The sequence below is a fragment of the Pteropus medius genome, unplaced genomic scaffold (assembly GCF_902729225.1).
Source record: "Pteropus medius unplaced genomic scaffold, Ma_sr-lr_union100, whole genome shotgun sequence".
Taxonomy (NCBI): Eukaryota; Metazoa; Chordata; class Mammalia; order Chiroptera; family Pteropodidae; genus Pteropus; species Pteropus medius.
The window spans coordinates 1,812,227-1,829,224 of NW_024349803.1; the positions used below are offsets into that span (position 1 = coordinate 1,812,227).

General features: G+C 43.3%; 1 protein-coding gene across 7 annotated transcripts in view; it reads right to left on the reverse strand.

Moving 5' to 3' along the window:
- Window positions 1-16,998, reverse strand: part of CSMD2 (CUB and Sushi multiple domains 2) — a 545,384-nt gene that overhangs the window by 436,449 nt on the left and 91,937 nt on the right. For all 7 annotated transcript variants that reach the window (XM_039837029.1, XM_039837028.1, XM_039837026.1 and 4 more), the window contains exon 3: window positions 5,116-5,228. In XM_039837029.1, the coding sequence (XP_039692963.1) occupies window positions 5,116-5,228 (113 nt within the window). The remainder of the gene's footprint in view (window positions 1-5,115; window positions 5,229-16,998) is intronic.

Sequence of the window (16,998 nt, forward strand, 5' to 3'; positions counted from 1 at the left end):
AAAGGAAAAAGGAAAAAAAAATACTCTGAAAGAATAAAATGAATATTTAAATGAATATTTATCTGATCTTGGTATGGAAAAGGCCTTTCCAAGCATAATACCAAAGGTAGATTATAAAAGAAAAATTAAAAAATGTTAAATTACTGGCATAAAATTAAAACTGCTGCACATCAAAAGGAAACTCATAACATTAATATCCTTAATATGCAAAACTCTTACAAAAAAAAGATAAGAAAAAAATCCTAACACCCCAAAAGAAAAGTAGGCAGAGACAAGGACAAGTAGTTTACAAAATGATCTACAAATGGCCAGTAAATGATGACAGGTGCTCAGCGTTCTCTATCATCAAAGAGATGCAAATTATAACCACAAATGAGATTGCATTTTTCACCACTTTAATCAATGAACCTGATTTAAAACTCACCAATATGCAATGTAGGTCAAATGGGGAGGAATGGACTGTCCCATGCACTGTTGGTGGACAAGCAGTATAACCTTTCTAAAATACTATGGAATTGGGCATTAAAATGTAAATTCTACTCAGTCTTTGACCCAGCAACTGCATTTCCAAGAATTTACTCTAAAGAGATAAGCAGATGAGGGTTTAAGTTGTATGTACAAGGATATTCTTCACCTAAATGTCCACAGAAGATGACTGGTTCAATAATTTTGGTATATGCGAACTATAGCATCTCACTCACTGATATTCATTAGGAAGGACAAAGCAGGGCTACATTTATTAACACAGAAAAACGTCAGCCTCATTAACCAGATTATAGAACTGCACACATAGCATAACCCCAAGTACACACGGATCTGAGTCTGTATACGCGTGTGTGTGTGTGTGTGTGTGTGTGTGTGTGTGTGTGTCTTCAGAGAGCTGTCTAGATGTATGCTCACTGGAATGGCAGAGGTGAGGCAGACCCTCTGTAGTGGACAGGCAGGGCCAGACAAAGAGTAGATCTGGGAGTCAGGAAGTAGGATAAAGGCTTCTGGAAACCCAGTGCTGAGAATGGGTTGCCAGATCTAGCAAGTAAAAATACTGGATGCTCCATTAAATTTGAATTTCAAATGAACAACAGATAATTTTTTTTTTTTTAGTATAAATATATCCTGTAAAATATTTGGGATATACTAAAAAAATTCTTTTTCAATTTTTAAAATTTTAATATTTTAAAATTCAAATTAACTAGGCGTCCTGTATTTTATCCAGCAGCCCTAGCTGAGAACACATCTCAGCTGCCTCCCTGGAATGACCCACGCCATCCCGTGTCCCCCGCTGCCTCTGACTTAGCTCCAGTTTACCTGCCTGTGAAATGGAGTCGCCAGACTCTGCCTTACTCCAGGAGTTCTGCAAGGAGCGCAGTTTAAGAATATAGTCTTTAGTGCCAGAGAAGCCCCTCCTGGCCATCAAGAAGCCTTAAGCTGAACACAAAACTCCTGAGTTTCAGCTCGTACATCTGTAAGATGGAGATAGCAATGTCTGTCCACTAGGCTGTCATGGGGATTAAATGAGATAATGTATGTGAAGTGCCTGGCATACAGTCAGGGCCTAATACAAGTTGATCCCCTTCCCACCAGACCACGACCACAGCTGCAGCCTACACGCCTGCCCCCAGGGATTACAAATCAAGCATCTCCTGTCATCTCAGAGTTTGACAATTGGCTTTTTTGATCTTTTCCTTAAAGCAGCAGCAGCTGTGAGTTGACTCTTCTCACCTGACTTCACCTTTCTTCACAATCCTCAGCAGCAGTTCAGTTCCTTATCTGCGCTTCTCACTCTCTCAAGGAGGGCGGAGGAGGATCAAACTCACTTTGATAGCAGACTCTCAGGGATGTCAGCCAAGCAGGACCACTGAGAGCAGATCCTGAAGTCATTTGGAAATGGGTGCCCTGGCCTCCTGAATAGAGAATGGAAGGAGGCTGTGCTGAGTGGGGGCAACCCTAGCCAGCAGGGGCCCCTTCTCTTCTGGAGCCTGTCTGTCTGTTTGTGTCTGTCTGTCTGCTGCTGTTCAGCATAAATGACTAAAGTGGACTCTGCAATGGAGGGCAGGGCTGACTTCCTTCTCTGGGAGCCAAATCTTCATAGTCCTTTTGACTCCTGGATCTCCCTGTGCCTCCCAATGAGGCCCAGAGAGTTTTAAAAAATCTACCCAAAGTCAGTTAGTCAGCTATAGGCTCAAAAAACTAGTGTTTATCCATAAATCCCCAAATATGGGATTATCCGGTGTCCTGCTAAGTCCAGTGATAGAAAGGGCCCAGGCCACCACTGTGGTTGCATGTATTGAGTGGCATATTCCAGCAGTAGCTGCCCCTACTGCCTTCTTGCCCCTCCACTTTGGGTGTTCCAAAAGTCGGCACAACTCACACTTTTCCAGGGGCACGAATTGCCCCATGGTCCAGTCATAAGCCAGGCTAATAGGGCTTAATGACAGCCCAGCCTTGGCTTTTCCATACCTGAATCTGGTACGAGCACAGCCATCTGTGAGCCACTCTGCTGGGTAGCACAAAGACAACAGCCACACAGACTGTGGAGTTGGCAGAAAACTCTGCACAGGTGACAGCATAGGGACTCATTCGGCTACAGCGACCTGTTTGCACTGCTCCGGGATTTGCTTTGGCCTTGCCTGCAAGGCTTTGTCTTAGCACGAATGACTTAGAGACCATTATATGGCGGAGGTAGGACAGGCCCTTCCTTCTGCCCTGTTGGTCCTGCTGTGGAATGCTGTGTGCTCTCACCTCTGGGCTGCCTCCTCGGCTGTGCCAGGCAGGTAGGAGGAAGGACCCATGGGCCTCTACTTTATCCTAACGTTTTGTAACCTAATATGAATCTCAGACCCTTTGTGAATCTGGCAGAAGCTCTAGCTCAGCCCCGACCAGTAGAATTTTCCGCAATGATAGAAATGTTCTCTGTCTGTACTATCCAGTATGGTAGCCACAAGCCATACGGGGCTATTGAACACTTGATATGAGGCTGGTGTGACTGAGAAACTGATTTTTAAATTAATACATTTTGATTAATTTAAATGTAAATAGTCACATATGACTAATGGTTACTGTATTGCATAGCACAACTCTAGAGGAGGGGTCAGTAAAGAGCCAGATAGTAAATAGTTTAGATTTTGCAGGCCATGTGGTCTCTGGAGCAATAACCCAACTCTAAAGTTGCAATGCACACTAATAGTTATAGACAACATGTCAACAAACAGACCTGACTGTGTTCTAATAAAACTTTATTTACAAAAACAGGCCAGGGACTGGATATAGACAGCGAGGCTGCAGTTTGTTGATCCCTATTATAGACCCTTTGTAGGAAAAAATACACATATCCTTATACCTTTGAAATTTTGCCTCCAATTACAAGAAGTTTGCACACTTCTAATGTCCAACTATAGACCCTGCCCATGAATTCCAGGCTAGAACCGCTGATTTAAAAGGGTTCAATGAATACTCTTAGTCCAATCTGCTCTGCATGATAGAGAAGTGCTTGTCATTGTTCCCCAGAGGAGGCAGTGTGGTCAGGGATCAACGGAACACTTTTTTTCTTAAAGCCTCATGAGCATCGAGGACTGAGACAAACATCTACAAGATTGTTGAATGAGGACACCACAAGGGCCCAGCCACGTCCTCCTGCGTGTCGATCCCTCCTAGGATCTTGGCAGGTACCAACTCTAGTGACAGTGACTCATTCCCTCAACCATCCCCAAACACGGCCAATCTTCTCAAGGCCAACGTTGATATTGTGCAAGAAGCTCCTGGCCAGAGAGACTATAAGAAGCTTCTAAAGAGACCTCTGTTAGTAAGGAGGTCATAGTTCATACTTGGAGAGAATTAGTTTGGGTTCAGGGCCAAAGGTTCAGAGTGAAGACGTAACCAGGATGACCAAGAACGCAGACTTGATATTAGGAAGAACTGATTGTTTTTTCAAAATAAATTGGGCTATCTCAGGAGACTTCACTTTAAAGATAGGCAGGTCTTTCAGGAGCCCCCAGATAAAGGTGACTGGAGGTATGCCTGAGGCCCTCAGTTAAAAAGGCTTCACTGGAGCCTTCTTAGGAAACTTTACTTAAAAATAACTGAGATCTTCTCAGGAGCCTTCAGTTGTTCAGGTTAAAGCATCAAACTGTGTCCTCCACACCCCTACCGCCGGGGTGGATTTTGCCAAGAAGGTAGGATATGCCCTGATTCCGAGGTGTATTCCTGGCCAAGACAAAGGTGGTATCTATTTCTATATTGCTACAGCTTCATTCAAGAAAGCATCACTTATTCTTTAAGTTCTTGGAAGCAAGGGAAAGAAAGCTTTCAAATAACTGGCATGCTTTACTAGGGTATTATGTTATTACTGTTATTAATTATCATTAACAGTCTTAAAATATCCTATTAATGATCTCAACATGAAATAGCAGTGCGGGTCTTAGCCAAGAGCAGCATAATTACCTATTAATGAGATGTAAATTTCCCAGGGAAATGACAGAGATCTAGACATACCACCTTCTGAACTAACATAATAAAGTTAATAATAATAATAGTGTATAATCTGAAGATATTAGTGTTAATTTGAAGGCTAACACCATATTTAAACAGACTGAGAGAAGGGGAACTCATTTGCATAACTCAAACCAAGAAACTCTAATCCATACTATTAAGGAAAAAGTAATTGTTCTCTGAATGATAGAAAACTAACTCTTTCAAGTTACTATATTGAGCAGAATTTTTTTTCAATGACTTATTTTCTTTCTTTTACTTAGGGTTTATATCTCTCTTATTTCCAAAACCAAGCTGAGGTACCTTATAAAATTAAGCCCAATAGGAAAACGAATTTAAAATAAATAAAAACACAACAAAACCCAGTTAAGGGTACAGAGAAGTAGATGTTAGCATGCCCTCAGGACAAACTATTACAGCTGAGCTCTGGTTTCAGTTCTCAGCTTCCTGGAAACGCAGTTGGGCAATTTAAGTAACTGAGTTACTGGTCAGTAACAAGCCTTGTTAGGACACGCGCAAGCTCTGAATCGGAAATAGCCCTTTCCGGCGGCCAAAAGCAGCACAGCCCTGCCTGTGGCGATTACAACTTCACATGTCAGGCCCCCGTGGTCAGGACTGGGGGGCACCTACCTTCATAGCTGGCATGGAAGCCCTGAGCACTGACCGCGTAGTCACTGACGAGGCGCAGAGAGAGGGTAGTGGCCACGCTGACAATGGTGGCTGGCAGCTGAAAGCCTGTGAGCCTGAAAGACAAAGAGGTGCAATTTAAGGAGAATAACCCCCTTGGGAACATCTTTAACATCATTAAGCATTTATTGAGCACCTGTTGGGTGCGCGAGGCTGATCTGGGCACAGGGAGCGTTATGAAAGAAGCTTAACACCAGGCAAGCAAAGGGGTTCAAAAACAACGTGGCAATAGAAAGCCAGGGTCTTCTATCACAGAAACATGGGGGGCTACTCCCCTGAAGCCATGGGCTATCCCCAACCTGCAGGCTTGCCTCGTATATGTCTCTTTTCTCCTCTTTGGCTGTCTTGTCCTGCCTCCTCCCTTTCTGGCTGAGGTCTTTTGAGGCTCTGGGTAGATTTCACCAAAAACGCATAACTAATAATTGCCAATAGACAATATTTATTCATGTATCAAGAAAGATAAAGCCGATGCTAAGTAGCAAAATGTAGATGCTTCTTATCATAGACTTTATTCTTTAAAAGGAATAAGTTCTACTGCTTTTGTAGAAATGATAGTGCTTATTATTTTTAAAAGACGAAGCAAAAAATAAAACCCCAATGCAATCTAGAAATAATCATTCTTGACAGGTGACATACAAAGAGATGGAAGGATCAATAGATGGGATCATAGTCAATGAAATAATTTCATACAAATGGGATCGTACTGTACTTGCTTTGAAAATTAAAATGCTTACATTTTCCCCTGTAAGTTAAGTGAAGAAAAAGAAACAGGAATGAAATGTAAGGAATTATTGAACCTGAGATAATATGTTTTTAGCAGAAGAGTCATTTTTAAAAGATTCTGCTAATGCTAAAAAGATAATACAATGAAGCTTTCACTGAACACTTAAAAACATATTTTAGAGATATTTCAGAAAACAAGTTGTCTACTGCTGGCTGTGCTCCACATCTGGTAGCCCCCATGGGTGACTGATTGTGCCCACAAGTGGTAGTGAGGCTTTCCCCTATCTTAGACTCATCTTGCCTCTCCTGATCCCCATCAGGGCTCTGGGAGGGACTTCAAGGTTTACCTTTACCCCCATTTTTGAGTAGTTTGGGATATCTGTGACGCTCCTGGATCCCTCATAACATCCGAATGCCCATATGTCCCATGGAGAGCATGAGTATTGGGTTTAGACAAGTTAAATCAGATATTTGTTAAGGCCCACTGTGAAAAGCCCTGTGATAGCTGAAGCCCCTGCTCTTCCTACCATCCTAATGTTATGAGACTCATATTAACTCACAATACACTTGAAAAAAGGGGAAGGAAAAGTGATCAAACTGTGAAACAGACGGCCTAATAAGTCTCAAGGTCACTCTCTGTTCAGATATAAAAACATCCAGCAAAGGATCCATACCTCCCACCATGTTCCCTCCCTTTCCCTGCTCCTATCTTTCTCTGTCTCCCTCATTTTCTAAAGTGGGTCAAAATTTATATTTAAAAAAAATGAAATCATACATATTAGAAGGAAATGCACCATTTTTATCATCTTACATGGGGGAAGGTCTTTCTAAGGGTGACGCATTTAGAGAACTCCCTTGGCTTCTACCTGCCCACCATTCTCCTGGGGAGCTGTCACTGCATGGGGTTCTGACAAGTACTTCACCCACTCGCTATGGGATATTGCTCAGCTTTATGGACTGGTGTGTGGCATGGAGAAGAGGGAAGAGGGCATATCACTGAAGCAGGGTCATTCTGAGCCCTTCCATGGGATATGACATGCAGACTCTGAATCTATCATTTTTTGGATTCTAAGTCACTAGAATGTAAACTTGGGACTGCCAGCAACATTTTTATCACTACACAAAGCCTATCTGCTTTAGAAAACATGATATCCCACATAAATACACACAAAGCTGAACAATGAAAAGAGAGACAGAGCCCCAATGACAAATTCTTGAGATCCTTGGTCCATCCTTACACAAAAAGCTATCTCTGCAGTGCCCAGTTACATGAGCCAACATTCTTTGTTTGCTTGCTTGTTTTCCTTCCTTCCTTCCTCCCTTCCACCCTTCTTCTCTCTCTCTCTCTCTCTCTCTCTCTCTCTCTCTGTTCAAACTGGTTTGATTTGGATTCTATCTCTTGAAATTGATTGAGTAGTAATGAATACGGAATGAAACCCCAGAAGCCTTAAAAGAAAATAACAATTGATTTAATTACATGAAAATTAAAAGTATGTATAGGGAGCAAAAGAAACTAGGAAATTAAAGAGAAAAAAGAAAACTGGAAAGATTATGTATTACATGTATGACAGGAAAAGGGTTAGTATTCAAAGAATACTTACAAATCAGTATGAAAAAGGTAAACAGGTAAAGAGAAAAAGGGCAAAGATATAAACAAAAACAAAAGGATGATCCAATTAATTAATATAAAAAATCTGAAAACTGAATCCACAAGACTTATTTTCCACTGATCAGACTGGCAAATTTCCAGGGTTAAGGAAAATGGACCTTGTAGCTATTAAAAAGATAATAAGGAAATATCATAAATTATACACATACATTTGACAACTTAGATGAAAGGGACCAGTTTCTTAAAAAGCACAAACTACCATAACTTTCCAATATAAAATAGATCATTTGAATAGCACTATAACTATTAAGGAAATTGAATTATTAATTTAAAATATCCCTCCCCAAAAAATACACAAGCCCAGATGGTTTCACTGGAGAATTCTACCAAATGTATAAAGAATTGACACTAATTCTACACAGTCTCTTCCAAAAAACAGAGAAGAAGAAACACTTCCAAATGCATTTTATGAGATCAGTATTACCCTGATATCAAAACCAAAAATAGTACAAACAATATACAGCTTCATGGAGGAATCTCGCACCTCACCAAGGTTTCTCCCATGAAGTCATCTCTGGGAACTGTATTCTTTCCACCAAGTAGAACTTGTTGATTTTATTCCCCTGGTTGGTGCCACGATATTTTTGAGCTGCCGTTACAGATTCTTAGACTCTTGGTACTATATTGACACAAGCTGTGAATAGCTAATGTACACTGTCAACAAACAATTACAGTTTTATCACTTGCAATATATGGAATTGCAGCTTACTAGGCATTTTCTCTAATCACATATTTACCACTGTTCCGCTGTTTCCCAGGCTTGGAAAATAAATTCTAACATGGAGAAATCCAAAAGGCACTGAAACTGGAGGGGATGTGAAAGCTTGGATCTCCCAATGTGGATATTTGAACATCATTCCCCTGCCCCACTGTCTGCTCTTCCTTCACCCACTCGTTATAATTGAATCGATTTTAGACAAGCTGATAACCCACGAGTCAGGAGGAGTCACCATGTTGCAAATCGAAATGAGCAAATAAAACTTTCAGACTGTCCCATCTTTTATCTGACAAGCCTAAATACCATATTGAAAGGAGTGACGTAGCCTTCAATAGTGAAATCCAAACTTATTAGGGAAATGGGGTAAAATGATGGCAAGAAAGGCCAGAGCTCCCTACTGCTGTTGGTTATTTCCCTGTTGAATCTAAAATATGCAGAGAACAGATTTTGCAAACAGGTGTCATGGCCATAGATGTAAGCTGACACTCATCTTCCACTTTATCAAGACTCATTATCTTTCCTACTTCTTTGAGAGCCTTCTCTTTTCTTCTGCCTCCCTGCCTAGACTAACCCAGTGTCTTGGAAACTGGTGATATCCATGCCCCCAACCTTCTCACTCTCCCAAGTTCACAATCCATTAATGGCTTCCCATTGTTTGTAGGATTAAGGCCAAAATCCCTAATGAGTTCCACAAAACTCCTATGATTCAGACCTGCTGGATTCTCTGCCCTATATCCTGGCTGGCTCTGGCCACTCCAGTCTTCTTTGGTCAAGGGTAGGGGCAGTGGTCAGCAGAGAGTGCAGGTAACAAAGTGAGCATTTCCTGTGGGGAATCTGAAAACGATAATAAAATGAACTTGAAAAGTCCACTCCTTATTATCGCCATGAGTCTCTGCTTCGAACAAAGTCAATTAGATAAATTACCCTTTCCCGTCTTTCTCTCCGCCCTCCTTGGTACACAGGTGGCCTCAGTTCCTTCAGTATGCCACCCCTGCCCACCCTCCTTCCTCAAGGTCTTTGCACAAGCTGTGCCCTTTTTTGTTTGTTTGCTTTTTATGTTTCTTTTTTAGAACACTTTCTCATATCCTCTCCACCTGTTTATCTCATTAACTCTTTCTCATCATTCGAATCTCATTGCAAATGTCTCAACAGTATTTTCAGAAAGATACTTTCCTGAGCTCCCAGACCAGTCTATTTGGCATTCTCACAGGTCCCTTTGGAAGTCACCGATACTTTTCACCACATAGCTACAAGTTTCCCTCCAGATGCACGGTGGAACGGCGCCTCCCTACATTTTCTGAGTTCAGGCCTGGCCATGGCACTGGCTTTGCCAAGAATATGTGGGTGGCAGTGAACTGTGTCATTTCTGGGAGCCTAGAGGAGCCTGTGTACCTTTTGTAGAACTCCCCTCCCCTTCCCTCTGCTACAGTGATCCCAGGTCTCTGTCAGCAGGGTCCCTGAGTGACTCCATTAAGCAGAGAGCCCCTGCAAACCACTTCTGAACATGTAAAATGGCAATAAATAAAATTTGGGTGACTTAAGCCATTGAGATTATTTGTTATCCCAGTGTTTTTAAAATGTAGATTTTATTATTTCTCAAGTATGGTGAGGCCAATAGCTCAGGAGCCAATTGCCACTGAAAAGATTATTACTCGCAGTTCCTAAGAGGAGGGGACACACCGTGCCACCCAGGGCCACACAGGGAAGCAGTAGGTTCATTCAGGAGGTGGAAGGAACAGAAGGAAAATGAGACTTTACGGGGTTTTCACGGGGGAAGGAATCGGGGAGGCAGTGTGGGCAGGTTCAGCAGCTTTAGGATTGGCTGGTTTGAATAATTTCGTAGGGCTTCTGGGTGTAGGGACAGCCCTTAGTTGTCTGACACCTGGCCCTGGGATGATTAGGGCAGAGAGAGAGTGGATTGACAAGTAGAGATCAAAAAAGTAGGTTGGTGGGCTTGGAATTTGGTTGGTTGCATATGAAAGGCTCATTCCCAGGAGGGAAATTCACTGTCTCTCAGCATTACCTAACCCTGGGAGGGGCTGTCTCCCCTGGTTCAGCAGGGTTCCAAGATGCCAAACATCAGAAAATACAGAAAATGAAAACATGATTAATACACACAAAACAACATGGCCCATCCTGACTAATATCTTTTTTTTTTTTCTTTGCTAGCATTCATCATAGTTCCTAATTAGAGGTTTATTGGGATAAATGTTTTTATTATTTGGTGTGATTATCTTATTAAGGTCTCCCTGACTGGAACAAAAGCTCCATGAAAGCAGTGGTTTCCCAGGTGGAGTGCTCTTGAATGGGATTACTGACTACCCTTATAAGAGCTACCGGAGAGCTTGCTTCCCCTGTCTGTGCTCAGCCCTTCGAAGATACAATGAGAAGCTGGCGGTCTGCAACCCAGAAGATGGCTCTCACCATATCTTCACCATGCTGGCACCCTGATCTTGGACTTTCGGCCTCCAGAAACATGGGAAATAAATCTCTGTTGCTTAGAAACCATCCAGTCCCTGGAATTTTTGTTATAGCAGCCCAAGCTGATTAAGACAAATACAGAATGAATGAATGAACGAATGAATGAACGAATGAATATGCAACTACTAGACAGTGGACAGAAAAGGCCTGACTGAAATCCTTTGAAATGGCAGCTTGCAAAGTTGGCCTTTGGCTAGCATCTGGGAAGGTAGATTTCAGGAGGGACCGACCCCACCATTCCCAGAACCAAGAAGGATGGCTTAAACTATTAGTACAAACATTATGGTTTACACTGAACGCCCGCTTTCCCTCGGGAAGTCTGGAACATTGCTACATGGCAGGCAGAGGGTGCCTGTGGAATCGGCACCCAGTAACAACTCTGGGCACTGAGTCCCCAGTGAGCTTCCCTGCGTGGCTACAGGTCACGTTGCTGGAGGAAATACGAACATCCTGTGGGACTCTACTGGGAAAGGACTCTCGGCAGCATGTGCCTGGTTCCCCCTAGACTTCATCCCATGTACCTCTTTCCTCTGCTGTCTCACTCTGTGTCTTTTCACTGTAAAAAAATCATAGCCGTGAGTGCTACTGGATGCCAAATCCTAGGAGCCCTCCCAGCAAATCGCTGACCCTGAGGTCAGTTGTGGGGACCCCAACATGGAGGGTGACAAATGAACACAACCAGATTCTTCTGGAAAGTACAAATACTAGATCGTTCTCCAAAGGATATTCTAGGGTGCTTATGGTTAAGCAGAATGGAGAAGTGTTGGGTTAAACAAAGTGAAGTAAGAATTTTTCAGAAAATAAAGCACTTGTGGGGACTTTTAATAAGCTAATAATAAACTTCCGTGGCAGGAATAGATTATGTAACAGTTCCTCAACCCATTTCATCACAGACCCCTTTATTCTTAGAGCAGTGTGTAGGCTAGGGTTCTAGGGAACCCCCTTTGAGAAAGGACACGCCCAGAAAAGGCAGGTCACAGAGCTCAGGCTATCTGCTGCATGGGCCAGGAGGCTGCTGACACGCCCAATCTCGAAAGCCCTGAAACTCATAGTGACAAAAAAGCCTGAGAGATGGTTGCTGCACTGCCCTGCGATCTGGAGAGCCTTTTGATAAATCCCCATTTCTGAGGGTGACCCATGCATGTCTCTTACTCGTGATCTTAAAGAGCCCAACTAATACAGAATTGTCCAGGAATAAACAGTAATATAGCAAATTGGACCTTTATTGAATGACTCTCATTTAAAGCTCTTAGCACATCAAACAGTGATATTAAAAAAGACATGTCAATTGACCTTGGGAATAAAAGAGTCAATGTAAGCAACATTTGTTATACTGACAGGCTTGGCAAATAGTGTTTTGATTTGCCAGCAGCCCTACTGCAGGCAGCAGCCACTAGTTAGATACATAAACCATTAAACTAAAAACAGAACTATCATTACAGGCAACATCTAGTAATTTGCAGGTAATTGATGGACATTAGTCATAATCACACACAATACACAGACACACACACGCCCTACAGACACATTTTCTCTGGTAATTCCGATCTGCATTTCATCAAGAGCTTCTAAAACTGGGAAACTTGGGGAAATTTGGCTCTCTGAGTTTTTAAGTATATATATTTTAAGTATATATAAACTCTTTTTTTCATAGAGCATCATCCTCTGGGCTAGAGTTCCATGGAACACTCTCTGAGAAATGAAATGCCCAGAGATAGCAGGTCACGAAGTCACACTGTTGCTACATGGGTCATGAGATTTCTAACGCTCCTGGTCTTAGAAGCCCTGAAATCCACAGTAACAAAAACCTATAGAGGGGGTTCTTGTACATCACCGTATGCTCTTTTTAGGATGTGTTCGGGCTTTAGAAGCAAGGTCTGGAGTCAAAGCACGCCCACCTGCTGAGGTCTAAAAATAAGAAAGCAGCACTCTGTTCTGAATGCCAATCCTCTAAGCATGCTCGCTGTCAACACCCAGGAGTATTTCCCACAGAACTACAGCTTCTAGTTCTACAGCAATGAGACCTGGGTATTCTCTCTTCACGCTCAATTCCAACAGCTCCTTAAGTATATTGTATGGAACACCATCCAGTGTTATGTTAGTAGGTTTGCCTGGGGAAAAAAAAATGCGAACATAATTTTGGGAAATGCTACATACAAAGTGGCACCATAATTCCCCAGCTGTGTGCCACGGCACCCTAGGGTGCTGCAGGAAATGTACAAGAGCACTGAGGGATAGTTTAGATTTTCAAGGGAAACAACTGTGATACTCAACATCCACTGGACACACAGAATATTAGCTCAAAGTAATTCGCAGTTTCATCGTGAAGATATATTCTATTACATGACACTGTATCTTTGGAAAGTTGGGTGTTTAGAAAGTGGCACCTTGTGAAAATCAGTGTGGAACAGGATATTAGGGTAGTGGTGCCCAATGTGATTTCGAGGTTTGAGAAACTGTGTAGAGCCCAACGAGAACACGCATTCCCTAGTAATTGCAGCTATTTAAGGATAAACTAAAATTTGTTTTCTTTCAATTTATATTCACTATTTTTCCAAACAGCTACAAAGTTGTTAGGGTATGAATATTTATATAGCTATTTGGACCTTACTACTTAATAAATGGAGCGATAGTACTTCTTTTACCATTAGAGTACCATGCAAAAATTACTGAAGCACTTAGCGACACTTCAAACTAAGAAATGTTGGGACCCTGTGCATTACTGTAGTAAAGGCTCTGAGAAGTCCTGCAGGAAGAAAAGTAGGCAAACGTCGTTGAAGCCAGCATGTCCCACACATCTTGGTTCAGCACGCGACACAAACAGCCTTACTTATGACAGCTTGGGAAATCCAGGTGGATATTACCCAGGGTTTGCTCTATGATATGATAGGTTCAAAAAAAAGACCGGAAGCTGACTCATCCCCATGATAAGCACTGAAAAATTATTTCTCATCAATCATTCACTTAACAAATATTAATTGTGTGCCCTATTAAACATCAGGTACTATGCTTGGTTCTGAGGACAGAAATTTATAAGACATGGACCTGGCCCTCAGGGAGTTCATCCTCAAAAGGAGGCAATTACATTAATTTCTCTGGAAATTTGGCCACTTAGCATCACCTTCACTACTACCACCCTGCTTTGGGCCACCTCCGTCTCCTGCTTTGGTTATTGCAATAACTTCCTAACTGGTGTCCCTCCTTCTCCCTTGTCCCCCTACAGACCGTTCTCAACAAAATGGCTGGCATGACCATTTTAAGTCGGACTTTCATTTCTCTGCTTAGAACCCTTCTAAAGGTGTCCCACTTGATTCAAGACAAAGTTAGTCTTTACAATGACCGAAAGGCCCTGGGCAATCTTCTGCCACAGTTACCCACTCCCATTCCATTACCACTCTCTTTATCACCAGTTCATCTCCCCCTGCTCACCGGCTCCAGGCATAATGGCCTCCTTGCTGTTCCTCCAGCACAACTGTCAAGTTCCTGCCACAGGGCCTTTGCACTTGCTGTTCTTTCCTAGCTATTCCAGCTCTTCCTCCACATGGGCATGGCTGATTCCCTCATCTGCATCAGGTTTTTGCTCACATATCACCTTTACACCGAAGCCTTCAATGACCACTCTATTTAAAATTGCAACCCTCTCCCCATTCCCACCTCAGCTCTGGCTCCTGGTCCCTCTGTCCTGCATTTTGTCCACAACACTTAGCACTATCTGGCATATTGTATATTTGATTAATCCTTATTTATTAAGTCCGCCTTTCCCCACTAGTATGTGAATTCCATGAGGGCAGGGATTTTTAGCCATTTGGTTCCCTGATCTATGCCCAGCATTAGAGAATGGTGCCAGGCACACAGTAGAAGTTAATAACTAATTCTGTTATTGTTGAAGACACAATGATAAGGCAACACAGTGAGTGTGATGACAGAGATGTGCCCAGGGAATTTGATATCACCAGCTTTAGCTGATCTAAAAAGACAAACTGTTAGCCAATCATCCACTGGGTGTGGAAGGTAATGGAATAACAGGGAGATCATTTCAAGCAAAGGGGATGGCGTGAGCAGAGGAAAGACAAAAACCCAAGTTTACATGTAATTTATGAAATTGTTCACCAACCAGCGATAAGAGAACAAATAAATACAACCAGCTGTTCATCCTCCATGTGTTTGCCATGACTGCTTAATTACCCATCTCCCCAAGAGAGATTTTTTTTTTTTGGAGGCTGCTCAGCCTTCTAGCAGATGTAGACTTGATTTGGTTCCACAGGATCTTGGAAAACCCTGACCCAGCTTGGTCTTCCACGACAGAGGCTGAAGCCTCCAGCAGCAAGGGTCGGGAAGGTTGGTGGGATGGAAATGGGGAAGGGGGGCTTTGAGGAAGAGGGGCCATCGTGTCTAGAAAACTGTTGCCTCTACCTACCTCCCCCAAATCAGGGCATCCTGAATTTGGGAATAGGAGCTGTTCTCCTTCCCTAAGGGCTGCCCTGAAAGTCTAAACTACCTTGTCTCCACAGAGCGGCTGGGACCTACCTAGACCCTCAGATGGTGTCATTCTAGGATCAACACTACCTAGAGGAGCTTTGTATTTTCTGTTCCTCTTTTACTAGGAAGACAATCAACAATAGTTGTCCAAATATGAATGAGTGACATGTGGTGTCTCTCTTTGGAGATTCTCATTTTTGAGGACTTGTGCCCACCTAGCCTCTGACAGGTGCTGAGGCCACCCTGGGAAGGGAGCAGGGGGAGCCTCTGAGAGCTCTGGGAGGCTCAAGATGCTGAAAATGTCTGCAAGAGGGTGGGGAGGCTATACCAAGAGAATGGGGTGGCCCATCCCTATCTGCTCCTGCTCCGTGATGCCCTTCCTGTTAGCCACTAGAGCCTATTCTGAGCATGGTACCTTGTCTGAAGAGTCTGGGTCTCCATATTAGAGGCAGCACTTTATGGTGTGCAGCACCTATGTGAATGACAGCCATCATCATGATAAGCAGCAGAGGAGTTTAGGCCCTATCCTTGTGAACTGGACAGTAATGCATCTTGGACATGGAGAGAGGGCAGGGCCAGGCCCAGGGCACACAAGGTGCCATGTCCACTGCTTCCCCCATGCTCCAGGGAACCAGGATGAACAGGGCTTCCAAAACCATGGTCTTAGGGAGGCACCGTGTTGATTCCTTCTGAGCTAAAAAAGTGACAGTAGCTCTGCTCGGGCTGAGTCTCTGAGGCCAGGCTGGGCTGTGGAAAAAGAGCCAGCTAGGCCCACAGCTGTGCATAGTAAAGCATAGCCACAAAGGCCGGAACACTGATGACCAGTGACAGTGGTTGTGGGTAACGGAGGGTCAACTTGAATTATCATATCCAAACAAGGGGTCTGGGTATGTGACAGTAAGGAGCCCTTCCCTGTGCCCTCACCCAGAGACCTGAGAAGAAGAAACCACAGGAGCAGTGAGACAGTTTGGTCGCCTGGTTTAGGGAATCTCTTGGGCCCTATCTGCCAGTGCTGATCTGAATCTCTAACTCTGGTCTGGGTGACTATGTTGCACAACTCCAAGAGGGCTATTCATGTCATAATCGATGGCCCTGGGTTCGGAACTGTTGCCTTATTCCTGAATTCCGTTGCTCTGCCTGAAGCCTCAGATTGAGAAGATGTCAGCTTGAATTTGAAACTGGGGTTTACCCCCACGGACGCCATCTTTTCAGTCATCCTTGGTGGCCACACTGCAAAGCAGAGACTGATCCAGTCAATCCCTGAATCCCTAAATCCTGCTCAAGTCTATGGAGATGGAGATGACACAAAGGAAGACGCGGAAGCCTGGAGACAGCGGCAAGTTTGAAGGGACTGACACTTGAAAGCAAGGGAGGTATCGCGTTCACAGAGACCTTCGCATTGACCACACCTCCCATGTGATCACACTCTGCCATCACACTCCATCAGTCACTCAGCTCTATTTCCTCATGACACCGAACGGCTTATTTATACATATATATCTGTTAATTGTCTGTTTTCCTCTGCTTGAACATAAGCTCAATTTAGCGCAAGGGCTTTTGTCCATCATGGTTACTTTTATATGTTCCGTGCTTAGCACGGTGCCTGGCACACAGCAGATGCTCAATAAATACATATGAAATGGAATGAATTAGTGAGTGAGCGAGGAGTTGGTGGTGTCAGAGAAGCTAGAAAAAGGAAATGTTTCAAGAAGAATGAAGTCGATGGCAGCAAACACTTTCAAAGGAACTGGTAAGG